This window comes from Cyanistes caeruleus, chromosome 1 (genome assembly GCF_971803275.1).
Source record: "Cyanistes caeruleus chromosome 1, bCyaCae1.hap1.1, whole genome shotgun sequence".
Taxonomy (NCBI): Eukaryota; Metazoa; Chordata; class Aves; order Passeriformes; family Paridae; genus Cyanistes; species Cyanistes caeruleus.
In genome coordinates this window covers 148,723,542-148,749,597 of record NC_141701.1, presented here as the reverse complement: position 1 = coordinate 148,749,597, position 26,056 = coordinate 148,723,542, and the positions used below count along the sequence as shown (strand labels likewise).

Below are 26,056 nucleotides of genomic sequence, written 5' to 3'. Positions count from 1 at the left end.
GAGTGGCAGCAGTGTTTCAGCTCCAAATGGAAGCGTTCTGTCCCATTTCTGTGATTTCAGAAAGTATCCAGTACCAAAATCTAAAGCAACATATTTTTATAGCAAACTGGGGTGTTGAAGTGGGAAATGACCCAAAGAATATGAGGCTGTCTGCAGTGCTTTCAGAAAAAATTGTCAATTCATGGGATTGGTGCTGTTTTTAGTAAGGGCAGTGTGCTGTTGGAAGAGCCCAGTTTAGGTTCTTCACTGCAGTTTTAATGCCTTGACTGGGAGCATAATTCACATGGAAGTTGATCACCACCCTCATAAGTGGTAAAAACAAGAGTGAAGACATGTACTGGAAGATTAAATAAGTAGTGCTGTCTTCCATCAGGATGGATTCCTCAATTTCAGCATTTTTCATGGCAAACAGAAGTAATGATTTGTGTAAATGTCCATCAGCCTGATCTGGCTGCAAATGGCATTGACTGCAAATAGGATAACAGCAGCAACCAAAACCAGGCATTGGGAAAGGAGCCACTGGAAAAAGATGTTGTATCAGATATCCTGTTTCTATGATTTTATTTTATTTTTTTTTAGATAGTGGTAGTGTTTTACCATTTTAATTTCCAGTGCTTTAGAGGTCATTCGAAATAAGTCTCTAATTTAAAAAAGAAAAGTCTGTATGGATATTGCAATTGCATGAGCCATTAATATCCATACATGTACTTGGGATGAGCCCAGAAAAGCATTTGATTTCAAGTCATGTATTCCAACTCCCAGTAATTATTTGAATAGCAATGTTGACAAAAGGGTGCCCCTTCCATAGAGGTTTTACTTTTTTTTGTTGTCTTCCTCTTTTCTTTTTATTTATAGCCACCAGCTAAATACCTCCTGCCAGAACTGACAGCATCAGACTATGGGAAGAAGTGTGTGGTCATTGATTTAGATGAAACTTTAGTGCACAGTTCATTTAAGGTAAGTAAATTCAAAAGGGATCTCTTGCAGCTTGAATCTGTCAGTGAATGCTGCAGGAACTGTTAAACCTTTTAACACTTGAACTCTTCTTACATCCTCTGCCTGGGAGTCCTCATTGCCTCTCCTGTGATTATTCATCCTAATTAATAATTGATTATTCATCAATAATCATATGATTAATGATCCTAAGGATCATTAATAATCCTAATTAGCTCTCAGGGTAGTAACAAGTGAGATTGCTATATTATTTTACTTTTATATATTTTTTAAATTATTTTTTAATTTTTATTTTTTATTTTTATTCCATTTTTTATTTCATTTTTAAATTTTTTTAAATTATTTTATTTTCTTTTTAATTTTTATTTTTTATTTATTTTTATCTCTTATTTTTTTGAGACAATCACACTGACTACAACAAGGCCTGGAATAGGTATTGACTCCATGGCTTTAAGTATTCCAGCAAAGACCTGTGTTTTGGACAGGTCCAAGATTTGTTGCTTTGAAGATAGGGTTTTGTTTTTGCTGTTTAAATGATGCCATAGTTAGTGTAGGAGACTCAGCACAGCTTTATGCTGGGTTAGGTGTAACCTTAAACCAGGAGATTTTGGGCACCAGTGGTGGCTCTTCTCTCTTGCTGGAGGATGTTGTTTTCTGTCCTGATCACAGTAATTGTTTTTAGACATTTAGTTTTCAGAGCAGAAAAGCAAATACCATTTGGGTGTTGCTGGTGAGTCAGTCATCTTCAAGAAGCAACTCCTGTAACCCTTCAGAGTTCAGTATGTGGTGACAGTACTGGTATTTTTTCTGTTGTTTAACTAGGGATGAAATTAGGACACTTCAGAAATACAACGAGTCTAAATTGCCTTAGGGTAGCATTTCTGATTAGTACACCTAATACAGATAAAGTATCTGCTGGTTTTATACAGTGGAGAATTTGTAAGAATTAAAAATGTTACCTTACTACTACCAAACCAGATTAACCACCCTTACAGTCTTCTAGGTGCTTGCACCCCATTTTTCACTGGAACCATCAACTCCACTTTTTAATCCTTCACGTGTTAGTTGCCAGTATTTAAAATGCAAATTTGTAATTCATGTTGTGGTTAGAATTTGGCAGCAGCCTCTCTTTACTGACTTAAAGAAAACCTTATATGGAAATATTAGAACAAATATTCCTGTGCCTCAAACCAAAATGAAGATTTTTTTTTTTTTTCTCTGTCTTTACTGTGCCTGATGGTGCAGAACAATTCATGGTGGTGTGCAGGAACCTCCCAGCCTCAGTGCCAGATTTGTCTTCTGTACCCAGACTGAGCTTGCTCTAGAGAGCTTTACAGGGAGATAAAAACCACATCTGGATTGGAAAAGGAGGAGCCATGCCTTCTTATTTAAACAAGAGTCAAAAATAAGAAGGGAAAGCTGAATTTTAAAGTCTAATTATGTACAATAAAAATGAAGCATTAGGCTTATTGTTACCTGAAAGGTGAAAATACAGGCTTGCTTTCTGAGTGCTGTGGGTAGTTTTTTTCTGGTTTTGAAACAAAATGAGATTCAGTTTAGGTGGTTATTACCTTTTTAACCATTTTAAAGAAATGCATGTTTAATGGTTGACACAGTTGCAAATCTCTCTGGTAGGACTGAGGTTTGCAGAGTGTTTCTTAGCAGATTCCTTTTAGTCCTCCCATTCATTCAAATAATATTTAATGGGTATTTAAATGATGTTCAGTAGATGTTTAAGAAAAAAACAAAATATTTTTCTGCTTGATGATGAGCACTGAATAACGTTTTGTGTGAGGGAAAGAAAACTGGTTCTTTCTGTTTGAGGTCATAGAGTTGAGCAGATGTTGGAGTTCGTGCAGTGTTTGAGTCTTAGGGGTTACAATGGATGTTATTTCAACATGAAACCCTGTGATTTTGGGGGTGTGTAAGACAAAACCAAGTGCTGGAGGAAATGAATTTGGTTGTTTAGTGGCTGGCACTGCCCAGTGGTGCTCTTTGGGTTTTGTTTCATGAAGGGAAATTCTTCAGCTGAATTAAGACTATTAATTGTCATCAGAAATAACAATACAGTGCAGCAGAGCAGGGCTTTGAACACCTCTGTGCACCCTGCTCTGCCTGGATAGTCAAATTACTTCTGTAAATTTTTAGTTTGTAAGGGTTTTGGGGGTATTTTGGGGATTTTTCTTCCATTAAAACCTGCTCTAACCATGTAGGTCCCCACTTAAAAGCTGGAAAAGTATATATAAATTTGAGAGTTTTAGTACAAAAGGCTTTATTTAAAACACCTGATACTTCAGAATTCGTAATTCTGTTATGAAATAGGCTTCATATTTCAAATGCAGATTACATGTTTTTTTGACACAACCAGAGAGGCAGAATATTTAAAGTGCTCTTTATGAAAGCAGCAACATCTGAGGGAGGGTAATTCTCATCTTTTTATGCCCTTGCATATTTGTGAAGCTTTAAGGAGGTACTAGTCTTTCATGTTAGGTGCATATTAAAGGAATAAAGTTTGGAGTTCTTTGGCAAGAGTAAAAAAGGAAGAGATAGACAGGATAGTTATCATTCCCATCATAAAACAATAATAGAAAAAAATAATAAATTCTTAAATCAAGGAGATGTAAACATGGTTTTGTATAAAATGCATCAAACCACATGCAAGCCTGGAATGTAGTCCTATTCAAAACTGGCAGTGAAACACCTTTAGAACATTAAAAGTGCTGAAAGTTTAGTTGTATTTTTTTTAAAAAAGGTTCTAACTGAGGTGAAGATTTTCAGTGGAAAAGCATTGCCTTTTTCCAGGTGGTTCCCACTGGAGGCACGGATGTGCTTCATGTGCACAGCACCACAAAGCTTTACCCAGCAAAGTGCTGCAGACTTTTCTCCTCTTTTCCCTCCCTGAGGAGCACAGAGCTCCAGTCCATGCTCCTTTCCTTACCACCAGTGCCAACAAGAGAGCAACACCATACCTGAAGTACAGGTGGGGGAAACAAATGTGTAGCTGGGAATAGTTTGGTTACAAAGTCTGAGGGCGAGTTTTATTTGTTAGAAAAAAACAAATTTGCTCGCACTGAGTGTGGTTTTCTCTGGATCTGGTTGATGTTGCTCCTGTTGGGATTAAATTCTGTAAAAGCTGTAGTTTTATCAGTGGATTTCAAAACCTCAGCAGCTTGACCTATTCTTTTTCTGCTGCTGCTGCAGAGTATTTCTCTTGCTGAAGGGAGTCATGCATATATAAATCCTTCAAGTGCGTGCAAGCCTCTTCAAAGTCTGCAGGGAGCTGGCACCCACTAGAAAACTGGTGGCTGGGGCTTCTTGACAATAATTTGGGTTTCTTTTTAAGGTGAAGCATCAGAACTTCTGTGTAGCTGTTCTGTGGCTGTTAGATCTCTTCCATATCTGAGGGGCTTCATGCAAGGAACAGATGGGGACCTCCCCTCTGTCTTTTTCCAGAGCAGAAAGGGGAAATTGCTCAGTGTCAGATGAGAAAAATCTAGATTGATCTGTGTGTATTGGAGGAATTTTTCAGATCACACCAGCACAGGGGTCAGCAAGAGGATGGAATTCTCCATCAGCAGCTGCTCTGGAGGTCTGGTTGCCAATCCTGGCTGGTCAGGATGAGAGGATTCCATGTGTAGCCTCTCCTGTACCCTCAGACCCAGCACTTGCAGGTGTCAGATCAAACCTTCTTCTTTATTTCTTTGCTCCTGAGAAAGGGTGTTTCCCTCACACAAATTCTTGTGGTCATTTTGCTCTCCTGGCAGGAAGGTTGTTTGACAGTGGAATTAGGATCTGGTTTATCCAGGGAGTGGGATCAAAGTGCTGCTGGCAGGTTAATACTGCAGGATCCTCTTTTCCCACCATTTTTTCACAGAGCACCTGTTCAGACTCCCCAGTTTGTGATCTGCTTCTTGAGTCACTTTACCTCAGCTGCTTCTCTGCTTTCTTGGCACACATTTGCCCCTCTACATGAGTTTAAAATCTGTTTCCAGTCCCACAGATACTTCAGGGCCATCTTCTTGGTGTTTCCCGAGATCAGCCTGTTGACTGATCCAGAAAACCAGGTGGGAACATCTGTACAAATCTCCCAGGGCTGAGTGAAGATGTTTTCCAGCCTCAGCTTGCTAATACCAGTTACAGACTGGGCAGCATCCATGAAAGATGCTGGCTGATCACCAGTCATGTTAAAGCTGTGCTTGGCAGCTCTGTCTCAGCCATTTCCAGGCTGCAGGTGATGGAATGAGCTCCAGGCTTCAGCCAGGCGTGTTTTCATGACTGTTTTTTCAGAATGGACATAGTGCATGAGCTCTGCCTAAGTGTGTGTCCCCTTGAACCAGTAAACATTGGCAGCAGCCTGTTCCCAGCTACCCCTGCTGTCTAGCCAAGATTAGATTTTGTACTCCTGAGCTGACTACAAGGCTGCTTTCCTGCTTTCCAAGGCAATTTTACTTGACCAGCAGCTTTTCACAGTAAGTCTTGAGAATTAAGTTGTGTTCGACAGTCTGGAAAAACAGATTCAAGGATTTGGGCAGAGTGAGCCTGCTCTTCCCTTTGGAATTAAAATGCAATTTTACATGATTAGGTTGATTGGTATTGGCATGTTTAGAATCCTTTAGCTATACAACTTCAGTCTTGTTGCAGCTGCTGATTCATTCATTAGGTGTTACTTTTACCACTGTCTTTATTTCTAATTTAGTCACCAGTTGATGACCTCGAGCAGAATGTGTGCAGTACACAGTTGATTTTCTTGATGGTCATTTATCCACAAAGACTGGATGGAAGAGTTCATCCAAAGAGATGTTTTCCTGATGAACACACTCAGTGGTAGTGGGGTTATTCAAGCAGTGAAGCATGCTAGATTTTATGAATCTTAAAAATAGGAGAGAAGAGGGAAGTGCAGCATTTGGAATTACAACTGTGAGCTTCTGACTTGTGTAAGAGCACACACAGAGTGGATATGTGTAGTCAATAATGATTATTAACTTATTCCTCACAATTAGGTACTCTTCCCTTTTATGCCTCTGAAATTTTCCCTCTAACCATCTTACTTTTAATGCTGATTATTTCCTTGTCATTCTTTCTAGCCAATTAGCAATGCTGATTTCATCGTTCCTGTTGAAATTGATGGAACCATACATCAGGTAAGTGCTGTTTTTCCCTTCAGCATTGTGTCCTGTGTCCCAGAACGTTCTCTTCCTCCATTTGCTGCTTTATATTCAATAATTTCTCCTTTTGGTAAACATGGAAGCTGTGTATTCTGGAATGCAGACAGGCATCCCTGTGTGGTCGGGTGGATTCTCTCTCTCAGGACTTCAATACTTGACTCTTTGTCAATTTTAAAACATTTTCAAACAGGAAATGATGTATGGATGGGGTTTCAAACATTGCTGGGCCCAGAAAAAGCTGCTTGAACCCTGAATTTTTCATTCAATCCAACATAAATAGGGCATAAGTTGGCTTTAATATCTGTTGGTAGCTCATATGCTAAAGGTCCTTTATATTTTATGGAAATATAAAGGAAGAATAGACATTTATTCAATTTTTCTGGCAGTGTATGTTCAATTTCTTTCCCCTTTTATTCCTGTAAGTAATTCAAGTTCCTCTGATAGGAGTTTATTATATACTTCAGCATATTTGGAAGGTGTGGACAAAACCATGAAGAGACTGATTTCTATGTCTTATTCTTTAAGAACTTCACATAAGGCTCCAGGGAATGGTGTTGAGTAAAAGCAAAATGCCCATAATTTGAAAATCACTCCCCTCCATGTATCTTGGATTGGTGTCTTTAATCAGTAATCATTTCTGAAGGGTTGAATAAAATAAATTATAGTGCTGTTACTTTCCCTCTTCAGGCAGACATTGAAGTTCTTGCTGGAGATGAATTAAACAGGTTAATGTGAAGTTGAGCCTTTCTGATACATGAACTCTGTAAATTGTGTGAAGCATCTTCTGTTGGGTGTTGGATATTACAGTTAGTGAGGAGCAAACCTTTCCTAGGTGTGGTTTAACAGAAATTTTAAGTACTTTAAATTCTGAAATGTTGTTTATATGTTCTCTTCATGGATTATTTCTACATAGACAAAGAAGTTTGTGTATTTTAATCCTGTACTAATTGGTGGATCATAAAGTTAGTTCACAATTTTGTCTGATTCCCTGTGATGGAATCTCTCCATGTATTTGTCACTCTTTAAATGACTACTGAATATCAGTCAGTAGATTGAAATGTGCTTTAAAGTAATAGTTGTTTTGACAGTTTTTACACTGTGCCTGTTTTATGTAGAAAAAAATCAATATCTAGGGTACTTCCACCTGTAATGTTCACCAGAGCTGATGTTTACAACATTTAAGTGATGTTTTGGGGGATTTGTGATTTTCAGCCCTGATTTGATGTGGGCTGTAGTTGCGTTTGGTGCTGTGGAACAGACAAATTCTTTCTCCTAAAACTTTGCAGAATGCTTTTGAAAGTGAATTTTTTAATGACTTAGAGTTGTGATCACTTAGCTTGTCAGGATGACATGTTTACATTTGGAAACAAATCCCAGTAAAAGGCTTGGGCCTCATAGTCAAACATTTCAAAAACCTGTTGCTTTTCCATTCCCTGCTGCAAACTCTCAGATTGTTCACCAAAAATGATGCAGTTTGGCACTTGGAGATGGCTCCATGTGGGGGAAAAGAGAAAACAACAACAAAAAAACCCTCCAAACAAACAAAAACCCCACAACTGGGTCCAAAGGGAGTGGATTTGTGCATCTTCTCCTTTGACAGAGGTGGTCAAGTGAAATTGGTTTTCGTGCTTTTCTGGAAACTCCCTGCATAATTTTCAAGGAAATTGCTTTACTCTTTGTATTTCAAGTTGTTAACCTCTAAAATAGGTAAATACCTCAGGCATGTTTGGATGGTGAAAATGAAGGTAATTGTAAGGAATTTGTGATCCTTGAAATAAAGGTGATTTGTGTGGCACACAGAATAGACAAAGCCTGTGTGTGTAATACCTCTTGTAATATTGCTGACATTCAGGAATCTTTTCTTTTTTGTTTTACACTGTGATAAAGGGCAGAAATGGATATTCTGTATGAGTCTGATGTGCATGAACACAGGCTATAGAGTTCTGACAACCTGTTCCCACTTCAAACCTGTAATTCTGTAGTCACTTAGAGCATGAATGAACTGGTCTGAACAGTTTCTGTCATTTATCAGGATTTGTCATCTGTGTAATGCATGTCCATTTTCTTAAGCAGTTTATAAACTCCAGGATTTCACTGACATTGAGAAACATTTCCACCTGAGCAAAACAGGATATGGGAAATGTTAGAAGTGTAGGGAACCACACTGTCCATAGTGCATATCCCTGTTTTACCAGGGAGCCTGGTACCTTCTCAGGCAGGAGGTTGACAGATTTTTATTGTCCTTGAACTCTGCCTTAGGCAGAACCCCAGTGGAAACAAACTGAGAAATACCATTTCAGAGGTGCCCATTCATAGAGAAACTTGAAATTGTATGAGATTGTTCAGATCTCATATACCAAAAAAATACAAGTTGTGGGCAAATTGAATTGCTGTACTCCTTGAAAGAGTTTTGAGATTGACTTATCTAACAAGTTTTTTCATGGTAAATGCTAGTTGGGTTTTGGGTTTTTTTGCAGTTCAACAGAGATATTAAATAATGTCTTCAGTTTGGGGAATTTGTTTTCCCTTATATAATTTATAATCCAAAGGTCAGAAAGACTCTTGGGGTTTTTTTATAGGGAGGACAATTCATCATCTTTAAAGGGTGCTTGGGTAAACCAGCTTCACTAGATTAAAAAACAGCTTTTCTTAACATCCCTTCTCCCTTTCCCATCTTTCTCCTGCCTGAATTACCTTATGTTTTGAAAGGATTTGTCATTTTATTTTAAGGAGGAAATAAATCAGGTGTGAAGGAACCTCCCTCTCTTTCTGCTGTGGGTCTCTGGATGCCAGCAGAGTTTTGGGGGAGAACACCACGCCTTGTGCTGGGGGTGAAGCCCAGCTACAGGAGAGGGGTTCTGCTGACCCTTCTGGCCACTTCTCTCCTTCCACTCTGGGTGAAAGGAAATCAGAGCTGATCTCCTCCTCTTCCAAATTCCAGGGGAGAAGCTGTGGGAAATCCAGTGGAATGTGCTGGAGCTGCGAGGAGGCTCGGTGAGGGTGGGAGTGGTGGCTGGAGGGAGATGTCCAACCCCTTTGGCACCTCGATTTAACTGCAGGAACAATCCTCTCCTCTGGACACTGCTACCCACTGACCAAGAGCAGAGTGACCACAGCCCCCAAACCAGAAACTGCATCAAATACACTTTTAATCCCCAGTGGGGGAAGGTTTTTTTAGGGAATGCCTGTCCTTCATCTTCCATCCAAATTGAATTCCAGTGGCTTTGTGCCTTTTTTATTGTTGCCCCAAGAATAATGAGGGCAGCCAGGAAGAGTTTGATTTGGTGTACCTTTGAATTGAATTTTTAAATATAATTTGTTTATTGAGTAAAACTAATTTTTAAGTGACTGCCTGGGGCGAGGGGGGAGTTAATTCAATTAATTGCTTATTTTTAATTGTTGAAAGCTGAAGGAACATTTGGCATGTATACTTTGAAGACAATATGCAAAATTTGTTGTGGTTTTTTTTTTTAATGGTGGTGGGGGGGAAGGCTGTTTGAATAATAAATTTCCTTCCTGTAAAGCACAGAATTCACGAATTTTCTTGCAGAAGGCTGTGGCCTGGTTCAAGTAATCCAGGATAGGCTGTATCCATTCTAACTGGCCTATTCTTGGTTACTTGCACTGGGACACGGCCACAACTGTGTGACCCACGAGGGACACGTGGGATTTTCTGCTCGCTGCTCAGAAGAGACATGAAACAGGAGATCACAGGAGTTGGAGTTGTCATGGGCAGATGTTTTGGTCATTACTTGCAGATTTCCTCATTGTGAAGCTAGTTTTGAAAGGCAGTTCCATGTGTCCTGTTAAATTGATTGAAAATGAGCTGGGTTTGCCTTTGGGTTTCACAAATACTGAGTCTCTGTAGGCTGAGGCTGCTTTGAGGTATAGAAAATTCATGTGGAAGTATGAAATGCTTGAAAACAATTAAAGATAATTGCTTGTGTTCTGCCATTAGCAGCTGTAAGAATCCTGTGGAAGCATGCCTAGTGCCTGATTTGTACTTAAAATGTTGAGTAGGGTTCATTTTAAATAATAATAATAAAAAAGACTATATTCCTCTAAATTCTTGCTGTGATAAGGAAAAAAATTAGTGAGCATACAATACAAAAAATGATGGATTTTTTTTTTTAATGCCCTGAAGACAGTATATAAATCCCAGAAAAATGCCAGGAGCCAGTTAGTCTAGAGATTTCAACTGAAGACATCAGGCAGTGGAGGAAAAAGCCAAGCCACAAATAACCATGCAGCATTGAGATTCAAGTCCAGCCACTAACAAAGTAAAGGGGAAAAATTTCCAAATGAGAAGGAAGAGGAGAAAAGAGCTGCACTGTCAGCTGAAGAAAGCTTTTTATGTGAAGTAAACCAAAGAGATTTTGTAGCCCAGGATACCAGTACATTTTGGAGTTGCTTCCAGACTCTAAGTAGGACTTCTCAAAGAAAACTTCAAGGAGAATAACTATCCAGAGTATTAAGATATGTTGTTCTGCCAAAATAAAAAAAAAAAAAAAATTAGTGTAAAAAAAAAACCAACAAAAAAATAAACAAGACCAAGGAACTGGGGCTTTTAACAGAGGGAAATAATTAAGGGGAAAATTTGGTGAGACTTCATCTTAAGAGATGACGTTTATTATTAATTAGGCATTTAACACAAGAAGCAAATCTTTTGGCCAGATCCCAGTAGGGAAAGATTTAAGGCAAAGCAGCAGGAGAAACCCAAGTAGAGGAGGCTGTGAGTGCTCTGTGGTGGATCAGGAGCCCTAAACTGCAGAAGGGAGACCATCCAACTGAAAATGCTGTGTATTCACAGCTAATCCTGAATTAGGTGCAGCATTAGGAGCCCTAAAAACAGCCAAAAGAGTGTTTATTGCAAGGACTGGCAGATGCAGGCCAGGCTGTGGCTCAGAGCTCTGGGGCTGCAGCTCTGGGTTGATTTACTGCGTGCTCCTGATGCAGGAGGTGGGTTGTGTTGCAAGCAGCAAAGTTCAGATCCTTGGCAGGGAGTTTGTAATTACATTCCAAGTGGAAATACTTCACTGACAGGGGCAGAGATAGGGATGGGAAGCAAAGAGGAGACTTCTTCTGCTGAGGCTGGAAGCACTGGGCTTTAAATGGGAAATTTATATTAAATTCCAGGACTTGCTCTCCAAGAATGACGTTAAGACTCTGAGGTTCCCCTTTTGTGCCCTCAAAAAAAGTGTAGGAATAAAACTTCAGGCTAAAGAATTGAGAACTTAATTATTAACTTGGATCCTGCTGTCTTTCCTCTCACATCTGGGAAGTTGGATACTCTCTGGATACCCAGATGCAGAGGGACTGCAGCTGTCTTTCTGTCTTAAAAAAAAATTTCAGAGGTAGAATTTGGAGAGGAAATACTACAGCACAACTTCATGTAGAAAGAATTAAATGAAAAATTAATTGCATTGTTATAGGAGAGGAAATTACTTGGTTTATGCCTGGTGAAATACAGGAAACATTGCTGTAATTATCTGGAAAGAGATTGCTGTTGAAGTACATCTGTTAACTGTCTTTAATCCATAAAATGTCACAATTGTTTGATGGGTTAGGTGCTGCTATAGTTGTTTAAAAAAAAAAATCTGGGTTATAAATTGTTATCTGTATCAAAGTTCGAATGTAATATTTCTGTGGCCAGAAATAGTTTAGATAAATTTCATAGAAATAACTTAAAAGAGATAAAGACTTCATGGTATGATCTGTATGCTGCATAAAGGGGAAAATTAACATTTCTGCTTTAGTCATTAAGGTACAGCTCCATCATATGTGTTTTAAAAAACCCTTTGCTTTCAAAATTAGGTTTTCAATTTCAATTACACAGTTTCTTTTTTTCTTCTCTTGCTGAAGGCTTTAATTGTTACACTTGAGTTCAAGCTGCTCTTTCCATATTTTTCTCCTTCAGGCTTTTTCTTTGGGTACCTTGATTTTTTAATTTTTTTTTTTTTTACCTCTTATTAATAGGAATCTAGTAAAATACATACAATTAATCTAGTTTTACATATCAAAGAATGAAATTCCTGAAATAGCATCAGTCTTGCAGTTCCTCCTGAATTCAGCTCTATGCCAGACTTCTCCACTTGAAATTTCCAGTATTAGGGATTATTTGCCAAACAAAAGAAGATAAAATGCTGCCAATGTTTTCTCTCAAACTTTTAATCTAACTGCAAATAAGACAGATAAATATTTTTCAAGCAGACTCCCCTCTTCAGCTTCCCAGTATCTTGTGAGCTGTTTCCAAGCTTTCTGAGCAGCAGTTTGCTTGTTTTGGTATCTTCTGTGAGCACAAAATCACCTTGTGTGCTCTGGAAGGAGAAGGCAGGGATGTTTTAATATCTGCTAATCAGGTTGTTGACAGCAGTCAGCCAAGCCTGTGCTAAAGGGCAGCAGAGTGCTGCTGAAGGCAGGATGCTGAAGAGCAGAGAAATCCTGGGAATTTGCCATCTTTTGGCAAGGTCCCTCTTTAGAAGATGCTGTAGAACTTGGTCAGCAAATTTCAAACCCAGCGTTTTTGGACATTGTGCATGGTGCTGTGAAGATTTTTGGTGAGGAAAGTTCTGTGTAGAGCTGGAGGGCTTGATCACTCTCCATAATGAGTTATGGCTCTTGGCACCTGGGATTTCAGGAGTGAAAAAGTCAGCCACAGAAGGAAAACAGGTCCCTGTTGTGCAATTCCTGCTGTCATAAGAGGCTTCATCAGATTTATTCCTTCTGTGGAGTTCTGCAGCTTTCCAGCAGCAGAATGGGTTTGGTGGAGAGATCTGAATCCTCACTTCTTGAGAAGCCCTCCTGTCTCCCTGTGGCTCCAGTGAGATTTTTCGAGGCGCACCGCTCCTGCTGATGCTCGGTGTTTGCAGATGCAGAATCAGCAGGGGCTTGGCAGCCCGTGCCTGCCAATCTCTCATTATGGGATCTCTACTTTTATCTTGCATACTTTTCTTTTTCCCCAGCATTTCATTTGAGCTGCTTCCCTGTTAACTTTTGTTTCAAGTGCTGGGATTGCAGGAGTGGTTTTGGGTTTTTTTCTTTTCTTTCCTTGAGCACCATCTGACCTAAATGCTGTTATCATTCCAGGTTTATGTATTGAAACGACCACATGTGGATGAGTTTCTTCAGAGGATGGGAGAGCTCTTTGAATGTGTACTCTTCACAGCCAGTCTAGCCAAGGTTTGTTCCTGCCTTCATCTCTTTAACCCTTCTGGTGCTGGTCAGTGGACTTTTGGTTGGGTTTTCTATGGATAATTATTTCCACAGTTGGTACTATCTTAATTTTTCCCCTTCTTTTCTGCTTCTTTGTCTGACAGTGTGTACTTTGTCTGCTAGTGTGTGGGTAAGTGTTTCCATGGTAACACCATCACATATGGGCTTGTCTCATAATGTAGCCTCCATGCATTGCTCATGATGCCAATATGAAAGGCTCACAAGTTACCATGGTTATAGTGAGAAATTAGAACAAATAGCGTGCGAGTGAAGCAGCACATTAAAGCTGGGCATGAAATAAAGCACCGAATTAAACCCTGTCCACACCATCAACCAGTGACTCAGAAACTCACTGGAAATTGGGAACCATTGGGTTCTTGTTCTGTCGAGGTGCAATTGCAACCTGGAGTTAGAAAATGAGGCCTTTTTGCAAAGCTTGAAACGTCCCCAGGAATATTTTGTGCCCTCTGGTTCTGCAGTAGCAGTAGTGGCTCGTAGGTAGATTTTGTGGTAGATGTTACAGTAGTAGACTGATCTGGAATTCTTCAGTTCCTTCAGTGTATTGTATTTGTGGTGTCTTGTTTGTAAAATGATATTGGTGATTTCTAAATAATGCTCTAGAATGGCAAGCTTTTGCTCCAGCAAAAGTGTAGAGATGGTGGAAGGGGACAGGACCCTGATTTCTATAAAGCCTTTTTCCCTGCATTCTCTTTACCACTTTACTGTTCAGTCATGTTGAAAAAATCCTAGATACTGCCCCAATTTCATACTGAAATTATGTGCTTTATTTCATAATCGAAAGATGATTGATTTCAACATCAGTTTTTTTCTCGGTTTAAAATACAGGAAAATGGTAACTCCTGTTGTGCAATAATAAGATATAACTACCATTTTCAAGTATGTGGTTATTCATGTTTGAGTTCATTTGGATACTTCTTCTTGGTCAGTTTATGTAAATTGTTGGATTCTAAGCTGTGCCTCACTTAAAGTATCATCTTATGTAAAAAATAAGAATTTCCCTGGTATTGTACATGAGTATTTTTATTAATAACATCTTTAGCTGATATTTTTTGGCCCTAATTATGCATTTTGGTAAACTTAAGAGTCTTGCTGACCCAGTTGCTCCAAGGGCATCATTTGGCAGAGCCACGTCAGGCTCAGATTTGTTCAGTGCAGTTTATCTTCAGAGGCACATGGAAACAAATCAGCTGGGGAAAAGCTTCATATTGATTTTCTATTAGCATTGGCTGGTTTTATGGTAATGGTAGGTGAGATCTCTGGATCCATCAACTTCTGGAGAACTCTCAGGGTAACTCTGTTGGCCCCGAGAATAAAATCTAATCAATAAATCACAGAAAACATTTAGAGTGCAAGTTGTCCTTCTCTAGAAAGGTAATTGTCCTACTTCTGCTTTATCTCTTTATTAATCACTTCAGGTTTGCAGGCAAGTGAGTTAATTAACAAGGAGCAGGAAAGAAAATGGAGAAAAAGGGCATTTTATCTGAAATTATTTCATGTCTCTTCTTTGGCTCTGTGAATCAGCCTCACCTGCACGTTGCTAACTCGATGTTTCTGACTTCTGTTTTTAAGTATGCAGACCCAGTAGCTGACTTACTGGATCGCTGGGGTGTGTTCAGGGCAAGGCTCTTTAGAGAATCCTGTGTTTTCCACCGAGGGAATTACGTGAAGGATCTGAGTCGACTGGGCCGTGAGCTGAGTAAAGTTATTATAGTAGATAATTCTCCTGCATCTTACATCTTCCATCCTGAAAATGCAGTAAGTATCCAGAGCACTCGGGCGTGACTGCATCTCCCTGGCCCTTGCCCAGCTTTTGTGATTAAGAAAATCACAAAAATAGACTTTTTTTTTCAGAAAATAGACTTTTCAGAGCGCTGGTTTGTGTCAGATTCGGTGTTTTCTAAGGCTGCAGGTGGGTTCTGGGGTTCACTGCCAAAAGGACAAACTGATCCTGACAGTGTGTCACAGCCGTGAGCGCTCGTGTGCGCGGAGCTGTGGCTGCGGGCTCCAGGTCCAGCAGTTCTGAGAACCACCAAGTGGTGTGGAGCCTGAAAAACCAACCTAGCTCTGAGAAACAAAGCTGCCCTGCAGCACAGATTCAGTTATTGGGAGTAGTGATTACAGAAAGAATGGCTTGCCTGAGCTTCTTTAGGTGCTCCCATCTTTTTTTATTGTGTGAATAATATTTTATTAGGCAAGGTAATTAATGCTTTACTGGTTGCTACTGAGATCTGCATTTGTGGGTAAGGGAAAGAAAAAAAAATCTGAATCCTGTTGTGTTGTTAAGGTTCCTCTCTCAATTGTTTTTGTCATAATTCCATATTTAGAACTGTTAGTCAACAAGTTCATCAAGGTTTAGGAGTAAGGATAAAGGGCAGGCAGCAGTTCTGTGGGGGAGGGCAATGAGGAGCAGTGTGCATTTCCCTGTGTGTTTGTGTCGGCTCCAGGAGCTCTGGGGTGCTCCATCCATGGCTGCAGCCACTGCAGCTGCTCACATCTGCTTTAGCTGCCAGACGAGGAGCTGGAACTCTCAGATCTGCTGACTTTTAGACAACCAGGCTGTGAACTGTTTGCTTTGATGTTTTTAGGCTGCCTTCTTTGTGAACTGCTAAAATCTTTTATTAAGAGCACTGCTTTGCATAGTCCTGCCTCTCCAGAATAGCTTTTTCTTTTTATTTTGTTTTTTTTTGTTTGTTTTTGGGTTTTTTGGGGTTTTTTGGGTTTTTTTTTGTAACATGAGCTATTTATCTTCCAGCAGTCAGCTTTCAAGTTCAGATCCTAATATTGTGATGCCCTAAGTGATGTGGTGAAAACATTTTTCTGGTTGGTGCCACACATGGCTTAAAGCTGCCATTTATAATAATCAGGACCTGTAGCTCTAATTTATGTTCATGGTTAAAATTAAAAACCCAATCCAAGATCATCATTTGGTATCTCGGAAATCAGTGCCAAGAAAATAATGAGCTGTAGAAATTTGGGAGATGAAATGAAGGGCCTTGTCAGAGTAGTTTAATCATGTATAGAAAAGTGCTGCTGGCTGGCTGATACTCGAGTCTCTGCAGAAACCAGAGCTTGTAACAAGATCCAGGATAGTCTTGAAAAGACCTCAGTGTGCTCCCATAGTGAAGATACACAGAGCACCTTCCCCAAATCCAGCCTACATATTTCACAAGGGTTATTATATGTGTTGTTTGCTGAACCCACTCACTAGATCTAACATTTGAACCTGAACAATGTTCTGCTCTTGCACTTAACAACCAAACTCCAAACCCCGTGCTGGAAGGGGTTGTTGCTGCCTGCCTGTGCCTTGTGACTCACCCTGGTAATTCTTAGAGAAAAAAAAATTTAAGGAAAAAAAAAAAATTGCCTGTAAATAAAGTGTCAGTGCAGCTTCATAACCTGTGTCTGCCTTCCAGTCTGTTCTGGATACCAAGCAGGCAAAGCAAGGAGAGCTGCCCAGTGTGGGGTTGTGTGGGTCTCCTGGACATGCAGGTGAAGGTCAGCTGTCCTGCTTGGGCTTGGACCTGCTGCTCCACCTGAATGGTGATGAGCAGCTAATTGCCATGATGATTACAGCATGGTGATGATGGCTACAGAACACCTACCCAGACAAAACTCAAGTGTCTTTTCCATCGTGAAGGCCTCTCAGTGTTTGTTGGTTGCTTTGTTTCAGGTGCCTGTGCAGTCCTGGTTTGATGACATGACAGACACAGAGCTGCTAGATCTTATTCCTTTCTTTGAAGGACTAAGCAAAGAGGAAGAAGTTTACAGTATGCTTCATAAACTCTGCAACAGGTAGCCCTTAACTCTGACTGACTCCTGCTCCTAGATTGCAGTTGCTAGAGGCTGTCTCCATCTCTTTCAGCTCTTTCAAGTGTAAGCTTTGGGGAGGTCACCCCTGTCAGAAGTGCTACTCTTGATCTTCCTGTTACATTGGACACGAAGGACAATCATGAGTGATGCTATTAAGCCTTCAGAAGCCTGACTCCTAAGGTCATGTGTTCAGACTACTTTTTTAAAGGAAAAAAAAAAAAAAAAAAAAGAAGCTATTTTAAATGGGACTCTTTTAATTAATTTCATAAATGGACATCTTTTACTGGATCAGCTTTTCTTAAAACATGCCAAAAAAAGAAGCTTGTATTTCAGCAGTTGAATTTCTCTCCCTTTCTTCCCCTCCCACTATGCAGACAATTTTACCCCCCTGCTTAGAGCAGTTGACCTGACTCTGAATTTTTTCTTACAGAATGAAGTGCCTTTTTGAATGTTATTTTAAGATAAAAATTCATTTTTGTATAAGACGTATTTCCAGACATCTTTTAGTCTTGTATTGTCTAAATGCTTTAAAAGGAAAAAGGAAAAAAAAAATTTATAGAGCACTGTAATATATAACAAAGGAAAAAGTTGAAACCAAGATGCTGGGTTCCTGTCTCCACGATGACATTGAGTTGTGTTACACTTTGTCATGCTCAGAAGGTTCAGGCGTTCGTGGGAGAGGTGAATTGGGGTCACTAACGTGTTTCACTGATGATGAGGATTTTGGGCACAGTTTTAAAACATATCTGCAGTTGTTTGAGTATTTAGGGGAGTGATGGAGTTGAGGAAACGAGGTGGCTGATAGACCTAAAACACCTTTAATTCCAGACAGATGAAGTTCTGCTGTCTCTGCTTACGCACAACTGCCATGCCTCTTCTTTTTTGGAAAACCTTTATCTTGGGAGAACGGCGAGGAGATCTATTTATTAGTTTAACATTCTTTTCTCAAAACAACCCAACTGGGTAAGCTGGATCTATATTGAGCTGTTTGGAGTACTTTTTTCTTTAAATTGCTGCTACTGTATACTCACCAAATGGAGTTGACCATCGGCTGTTATACTGTTTTTGCCACTGTGCCTGTGCTATGAGACATTTTCTGTAAGCTGCAAACTTGGGCAATAAATAAAATGCAGGCTTCATAACCCACCCCCCTGGATTAATCCACTGGTATCTGATATACCAGAGAACCCAGTTAAAGGTGACCTGTAAAGGAATTTTATTTTTTTTTTTTAATTAAGATGAAGCCCTCTCCTTTCTTTGATACGTGAAAATGCAGGAAGTATTTTGCCCACACCTTTGATTTGTGTTTCTTTTTCCCCAAGGTGCAAGGTGCAGATTAGGAGCTGTATCAAGTCTTGCTGGAAGGGCAGAAGTTACTAGCCTAGACTAAAATTGGTCCTCTGGCTTTGGAGTTGAGTTAGACTCATCTCTGAATCTGAGAGCCTGCTTAACATCTTCTGCAGTGCCATAGGTACCTTTTCAGATGATTTTTAAATACTTTATGCCTTTAGAGAACAAGGCACACATTTTTTTCCCCCCCTGCTTTCCAGTGTCACCTTTCAGTTATTTCAGTCCACAGCAGAAATCTGCAAACATAAAAAGTGCAGCTGCATTTGGCTGTCATCAGAGAAGACTAAATGGACTATTTGGTGCTTCTAATTAGCCTCGTGCTAAATTCTGAATTGTAGACCCCCTTTGCCTTTTCTCTTTTCCTCGAAAAGTCCCGATGACTTGGGGAAAGAACCAAAATTCCTTAGCGATGGACTTGGGGCTTGTGATCCTTGTCTCAAGAGCGTTGGTGAAGCAGCTTAACAAATCCATCCCAGAGGGGCAGGCCAGTCTGCACAGGCAGCGAGTGGGTGGTGGTGGGTGCAGGGTCAACCTGAGCCCCCCCTGCAGTGCAGCTGTGCTCCAGCTGTGCTCCAGCTGTGCTCCAGCTGTGGCTGGGCCCAGGGGGTGCTGGAGGCAGTCCCGTCACACCCGTGAGTCTGTAGGGCAGCACCCTTTTGTTTCTTAACCAGCTGGCATCACCTTAGTACTGTATAAATCTGTGCCACAACAAAAAGATAAAACTGTCGAGTTTAAAAATTTTAAAAAAAAAAACAACATAAACAAAGCCTACTTTGTTTAAAAATATAACAAAAAAACAAACCAAACAAAAAAAAAAGGACGTATGGATTCTGGTTAGTCCATTAACGTTTACTTTCAGTTTAAGATGGTTTAATTTTGTATTTGACTCCAGAGTAACGAAACTGTAAGCTGCCAAAAAAAAAAAAAAAAAAAAATAAAAAAAGTTGTTCTCTGAGCAGTATTTTCAACTGTGCCTGTGGCCCCTGGGCCCCAGTGCAGTTTGCAGGGAAGTATTCAGGTTGTAGTTAGTCTTGCAGGTATGAGAGGAATGGCTGAAGAAATTCAAAGACTTTTTCTCGTTAGCATTAGACCAAACAATCAGACAATGAGTAAATTACCCACGAGACAGGGCCATGTGACAGTTGTGACCTGTTGGACGTGAGACAAACCATGTCACCCGTTTGCATCTCTGGAAGCAGCGATTTCATGAACCAGTTGCCTTAAGTCTGTGAATGAATGTTGATTATATTATTAAAGTGTCTTGTATTGTTTTCAAATCCACATAGAATGGGCAACTGAACTTCTGCACCAGCCTCTGGAGGAACGGTTCTGATGTTTGCTTTCTGATTGTTCTGTACAAACACACTTGTACTGTATTATTTTGGCTCTTAAACCCCCCAAATTTTAAAAAGCCCAACTTACTGTAACTTAGTACAGCATTAAAATGACAATACAAAGACAAAAAAAAACTTAGCACAGCTTTGATCTCTGTTAGTATTAAGAGTATTTTCTATAAGTTCTGATCAGTTCTATTTTTTTAACCCACCCAACTTGTATGGAAGTAAAACTCAAGAGTGCTCTGCGAATCAGGTTTGGACTCCCCTGGGTATTCAGATTTGGCCAAAGGGATCAAACTGTCACAGTTGTTTATTTTGACACTATCATCATACTTGAAATTTCAAGTGTTGAGTTTGTGTGGATATATATACGCTATATATATTTAGAGTTTCTAGATTCTAAAAAAGCAATAGAGTTCTGTCCATAAAGTCAGAGAACGAGTGGAATGTTTGTAAAATTTGCAATACGGGTATTTGATTGTATTTTAAATACGAGATTTAAAAAAAAAAAAAAAAAAAAATTCAAATAGGAAAAAAAAAAACCAAACCTACAACTTGTTTCCTAAATCTCTTGCGTATTTTGAAGTGCAGTTACTGCATGCAGGTCACCAGGGCTGTTATAAACCCTGGGTTTCAATTCTGTTTCTGGATATTATAGAAATATTAAAAAAGTCTTTTCCCAGTTGGTCATTCTAAAGAGATGCTGCCTGGCCTGAAGTTCTGTTGTCCTTTTTATGTTGGGTTAAAAAACGTTTTTTTGCCTGTATGGGTATTTTTAAATTAAGCTGAAAGGCAGAATGCCTTAGACCCTTGAAACTCCAACGGGAGCGTTAACAGTGAAATTGCCATTTGTAACCTTAGGGCTGTGCTCAGAATCCTTGCTCACACCAGGAAGCGTGGCAGGCTGGGCATGGGGAGATGGTGGCAAATGTACAATATTGCTGTGTTCATTTAGGTAGCTTTGGAAGAATTTTGTCTCTTTGTTTCGCCCTTTTGATCTTTATTAAAACAGCAAAAAGTTACGCGTGGAAGAAACTCAACACCTGGAGACGTTTTGGTTGTCAGTGTACGCAATCACTTTTCTTACAGCATGATTTTGATTAGACTGGTTGGGGACAATAAAGTATCTAAATGACACTGGTGTGTGCTGATGTTGCAGCTTTTGAAATTTCAGTGTAAAAAAAAAAAAAAAAACAAGAAAAAGAATCTGTAGCTCTGTGACTTCCGAAGGCATTAACCCTCTGTTGGACAGATTGTTTTTAACCTAATAAAAACCACAGTTCCGCACAGCCCTATTTGTAAAACAAAAACAAGTTTGTGCCTCTGATTCCAAGGTGCTGTGATGTTTTTTTGCCTTTGTGGGGCGAGGAGGGGCGGGTGAGACTGGCGTGGGACAATTGCTTCAAAATCTCTCGGCTAACTATGCAAAACCAGCTGTCAGTTTTCTGTTTCACATGATGTTGTAAAATCCCAGCTGACTCTCTCTTATTTCTTGTTAAAGATCTGTTGGGAGCTCCTCAACAGAGGAGTAAGCAATGGAAATGTTTCTTTCTTTCTTTCTTTCTTTCTTTCTTTTTTTTTCCTTTTTTTTTTTTTTTTTTTTATCCTTATGATGGAGCTGTTTACACTTTGATGCAATGAACAATCCAGCAATACTTGAGAAACACTACAGATACCATATGAGTGTTTGCAGGAGAGAGGAGTGTTGTCAATCAGGTATTGAATGGTTTCTTTACTGTCACAAATAAAAAATTTTAACAATATAGTTACTTGTGCATGTAATACTTCTCTGGGAAAAAGCATTTCTGCAGTAACAGGCAGGGACTTCACTCCTGCTAATGCACATCCATGGTAGAGGGTAAAATCACCCATCTCTGTCCTTCCCTCCTCCCCCTCTCCTTTCTCCATCATGTGCAGGACTCCTCAGTGGCTGCCCTGGCACCTGCTTGTGCAAACAGAGCTGATGAACTACTGATGAACTCTGCTAAATAAATTGGTGGCGACTCTTGCAGATGTTCCAGCTATTTAGATCTCTTGGATGAGATCATACAATAATTTGTTCAAGTCTCAAAGCTGTGTGACTTCTTTTGAAGGGCTTACTTCAGCTACTTGAATAGCTGTTCTTAACATCACTGCCATATCCACATGAATATCTGAATAAAACACTTTATTTGGTTGGAAAAATCTATTTTGGGACTTTTTATCTGACACAGTAAGACTTATGCAGAGCCTTCCTTTCTAGGAAAAGGCACATATTATTGATGCTTTATGAGCAGAAAACCTCAGGCCTGTTGGAATTAGCAGCTGGCTGAAGATAGCACATCAGTTGCAATTAAAAATATTTTTTAGTTAGTCTTGTGATCGGTTGGAATGACCTGGCCTGCCTTTACTTTGTACTGGTTGGTTGGGTTTTTGATTTTTTTAGGTTTGGTTTGGTTTTGGTTTTGTTTTTTAATTTTACCAATCTCCTTGGCTGCTACTTAGGATAAAGATGCCTTTCTTTTTTATTTTTTGGTAAAAGAAGTGTTTCAAAATTCATAAAACAGCTCATTTATAGTGGTGAGAAAGATCCTGTTGTTCTGTGCTGACAGAAACCAAGTGTCTGCAGAACTGAATACACAATATTCTGTACACCTTTAGGCTTTCCAGTGGGTTTTGCCCCCACTTTTTGTTGTCTTTTGACTCAAGGAAAGCTAAGTGCTCTGCAGTTCCCTGCAGGATGGGATAGGGTTGTTCTAGGTGGGATGCAGCCTCCAGAAGGTTCCCTGGCACAGGACCTTTGCCATCCAGGCTTCCCACCAGCCTAGCCACGCTGGCAGGAGCCTGGACAAAGCTCTCCCGGGTTCCTCTGGAGCTGCTGGAGAAGGAATGACCCGTGGGTGACCCAGTGCTTCGGGCAGGTTGGCAGGCACAGCTTTGGGAAGCTCCCAGGGGTTTTGTTGGGAAGGAGCTGAGCTGGGAGCAAGGTTTCCGTGACTGTTGAGGGATCAGATGGGTTCCTGGGGCAGGAACCTGTCTCTGCACCGAGATCTGCTGCTGAGGCTTGGCCGTGGCTCAGGTGAGGCCAGGCTGGGTTTGGGAGGTGCTGGCTGTGGCTGTGTCCCCCGTGCTGCTCCCACCGCCCTTCTGGAATTGGCGTCGCTCGGTTCTGCATCCAGGTTCTGATGTGGACACTCCTGGAGGGGTGGAAATGGCAGGAGAAGCTGGACACAAGCACAGCACAGCTGGCACACCCAGCAGCCTCCTCACCTTGGGCTGCGCTCCAGCAAGGACAAGGCTGCTGCTGCTCCAAGGGAACAGAGGAGTCACCGCTCAGCCACCCCTCCAGAGAACCTCTGGCCCTCCAGATAATGAGGGGTGATCCTTTTGTCCCTACAAACGTGATGTCACCACCTCTGAATTCCCAGCCTTTCAGTAGATGTTGCACTTGAAAGGTCAGGGGGGTTGTTGGGGAGTTGCTGGCTTGACAATGGGTTGTTTTCTTTGATTTTAATGAGCTTTTGTGATGAAAACCAAATTTCTTTACAGTGTAACCTTGTATTTTTTTTTTTTTTTTCATGCTTTGATTCAGTCTGACAATAAACTATCTGTGTTATTTTTTTCATTCTCTTCATGTCTGATAATGCAAATGGTTTAGGTCTGTTCCCAGAAATGCCCCTTTCTCTGTTCACATGCCATTCTCCATGGGGGAAACATTGGGAGGGGGAAGAGAATTGGCTTCGGAGAATCAGGCCAGAAAGTTCTCATTCCATTCCTCTCACAGCTCTTGGGAGCTGCTTTAATAAAGATGAAAGCTTTGACTGCTGAGCACCAAGGCCTTCTTCCTCTGGCAGCAGATTTGGCAGAAGGCTTCAGCTCCTGTTCCTTTTGGTTAACCTGCTGAGGTTTGGATAAATCCATCTGGCTGCTTTCCAAGGCCACTGAAGCCTGTAAGATGGAGCTGAGAAAAGGAGCAAGATCCTGGATTGTGGGGGAGGATAAAGGGGCAGAAGTGCTGCTGGCTGCTGGGGTTTCTGTACAAACCCCTTTCAGTCCCTGCGTGCAGCCCCTTGTGTGACATTCACAGCATCCCTGGAGCACTCTTTGCTTCCTCACCCACCTGTCCTGGATTTTTAGGGATAAGTGGGGCTGAGAGAGGGTCAGGATCGCTGCCTTTCTCCCGGGCTGCGGTGTCACCTCCCTGCTGTGGTGGCAGTGCCTACTGTGAGAGCTGATGTTGAGCAGCTGCCTGGCACAGCTCTTGGGTCCCCCAGTCTGCAGCCAAACATTTATCCCCAGAGGGAAAGGAGGAGCTGGGGGAGCTGCCTGGTGCCAGAGCTGGGTTGGCTCAAGGTGCCCATGTGGAGCAGTTTCTCACCTGGCACACGTCCCAAGTCAGGTCTGCATGGAAGGATCAGGCTGAAGGAGCTGGTTGCAAGTTAAGCATTTGCTGGAAGACAAACCCAAAGAAAGGTGGAAGTCTGGCATTTTCATGTGTGTTTTTAATAGGAAAAATATTTTATAAATGCTGTTACATTTCTTTCATTCTAATCTACTTAATTCCCTGGTTAATACCTGCTGTACCCTCAGAGACTGAGAACCAGAGATTGGTGTGAAATGTGTCTGTAGGGTTTTTAGTGCACCTGAAATGGGCCATCTTTCTCCTTCACAAGCAAATGCATCTAGAAGAGGGGAAGATTTTTGTCAAGACCTGAAGAACCCACTTAATCACAGAATTACAGAGTCATTTTGGGTGGAAAAGAGTCACAGCTGAGAGGGACCAGGTGCTGTGTAGGAGTAGGGCTGAGGCTGAGCACGCACAGGTCCTGCCCTTGGCTCTGCATCACGGGGCTGGAGCTCTGTGACTCAACTTTCCTTCTGATTTTTCCTCTAAATAGCGACTGGAGCCTTGGTCTCGCTGGAATCCTCTGTAACAGACCTTAGAGCAGGTTCAGATGAGTGATCACCCCCTGGTCTGATCCCTGATCTGCTGGATAGATCTTGGAATAACAACCAGAGGGATCAGGCAAATGCTTTGGGATGATGATGCTTGGAAAACAATTGGATTATTGCATCCCAAAAAGGAGCGCGAGGGAGGAAGGCCTGGAGGGCTCTGGATTGTGGTGGTCCAAACCGTGCCATGGTCTGCCAGTGGCAGCATTTGGATTTGATGTGTCTGTGGTGGAAATCATGGAAAAAAAACAGGGTTTTAAAGGCTGTGGCCATGCAGGGCCCGGCCACACCACGAGATGGTGCAGCCGTGCAGCTCTGCCTTTTAAAAGCGCCCTAGAGGAAATTTAAAGGACATTATCTCAAGAAAGAACATCACCACAGCTTTGGATGTCTGAGTGCCCTGCAGGATTGTGCTCCACAGCTCCATGGATAGCGCCTTCCTTCAGGTAAAAAAATCTCTTTTGGTATTTCACAAGTAATTTCTTCATTTTCCCAATTATTCCTGAGTTTCCTTTGAGGAAGGAACCGGTGGCTCCACACCTGAATACAGGGGAAGTTTTCATGATAATTCCAGTCACTGATTATTTTTTTCTTCCATGAAAATGTGGAAATAGGTGACCAGCACAGGAAAATAAAAGAGGGAAATCAGTATTTCTCAAATAGTTGGATTCTAAATTATGTCCTTACACCTCCCCTAACATGCTAAACCGTTTTTTCCTCCAAAAAATTTGCTGCTCACCCTTTTTTTTTTTTTTATTTCAAGCAACATCATTTTAAATTGAGCTTTGGCTGAAGCACACAAGGAGAACTGTGGACAAATGTTGAATCTCCAGGAGGGAGAGGAAAAAAAGAAAGAAGAAATCGAAGTGGTGCCAAGCTGGCAGGTGTGTGACAAGGCACATTCCCTGTGCCAGTTCCGCTCCCTGCCCGTGTCCAGCGTGCGGGGGCGAGGGGACAGGGCCACAGGGAGAGGGGCCAGGCTGGACCAGAAGGGTTGGACCTTTCCAGGGGATGGACCCCACACCTGCAGGGCTGCCTCGCTCTGTCAGTGACTGCAGCATCTGCTTTCACGTTCCTGACACACTCCTGGGTTTTCTGGGAGAAAGGGAAGGTTTCCTGAGCCACCATCAGCCCATCTCCTTGGCTTTCTGCTCTCCTTCCCACCTGGAAGCGCCTGCCCTGTGAGGAAGGACTGGAGCAGTTGGGTCCCTGCTGCCTGGAGATGAGGAGGCTCAGGGGGCCCCTCATCACAGCACCCCAGTGCTGGAAGGTTCT

At 41.2% G+C, this 26,056-nt stretch overlaps 1 protein-coding gene across 10 annotated transcripts in view; it reads left to right on the top strand.

The window, feature by feature from the left end:
• The window catches only part of CTDSPL (CTD small phosphatase like), a 77,529-nt gene extending 58,216 nt beyond the window's left edge, over positions 1 to 19,313 (top strand). For all 10 annotated transcript variants that reach the window (XM_023922004.2, XM_023922003.2, XM_023921999.2 and 7 more), the window contains 5 exons: positions 856 to 957; positions 6,039 to 6,095; positions 13,206 to 13,298; positions 14,922 to 15,107; positions 17,023 to 19,313. In XM_023922004.2, coding sequence (XP_023777772.1) covers positions 856 to 957; positions 6,039 to 6,095; positions 13,206 to 13,298; positions 14,922 to 15,107; positions 17,023 to 17,148 — 564 coding nt within the window. In that variant the 3' untranslated portion in view covers positions 17,149 to 19,313. The remainder of the gene's footprint in view (positions 1 to 855; positions 958 to 6,038; positions 6,096 to 13,205; positions 13,299 to 14,921; positions 15,108 to 17,022) is intronic.
• The last annotated feature ends 6,743 nt before the right edge of the window (positions 19,314 to 26,056 follow it).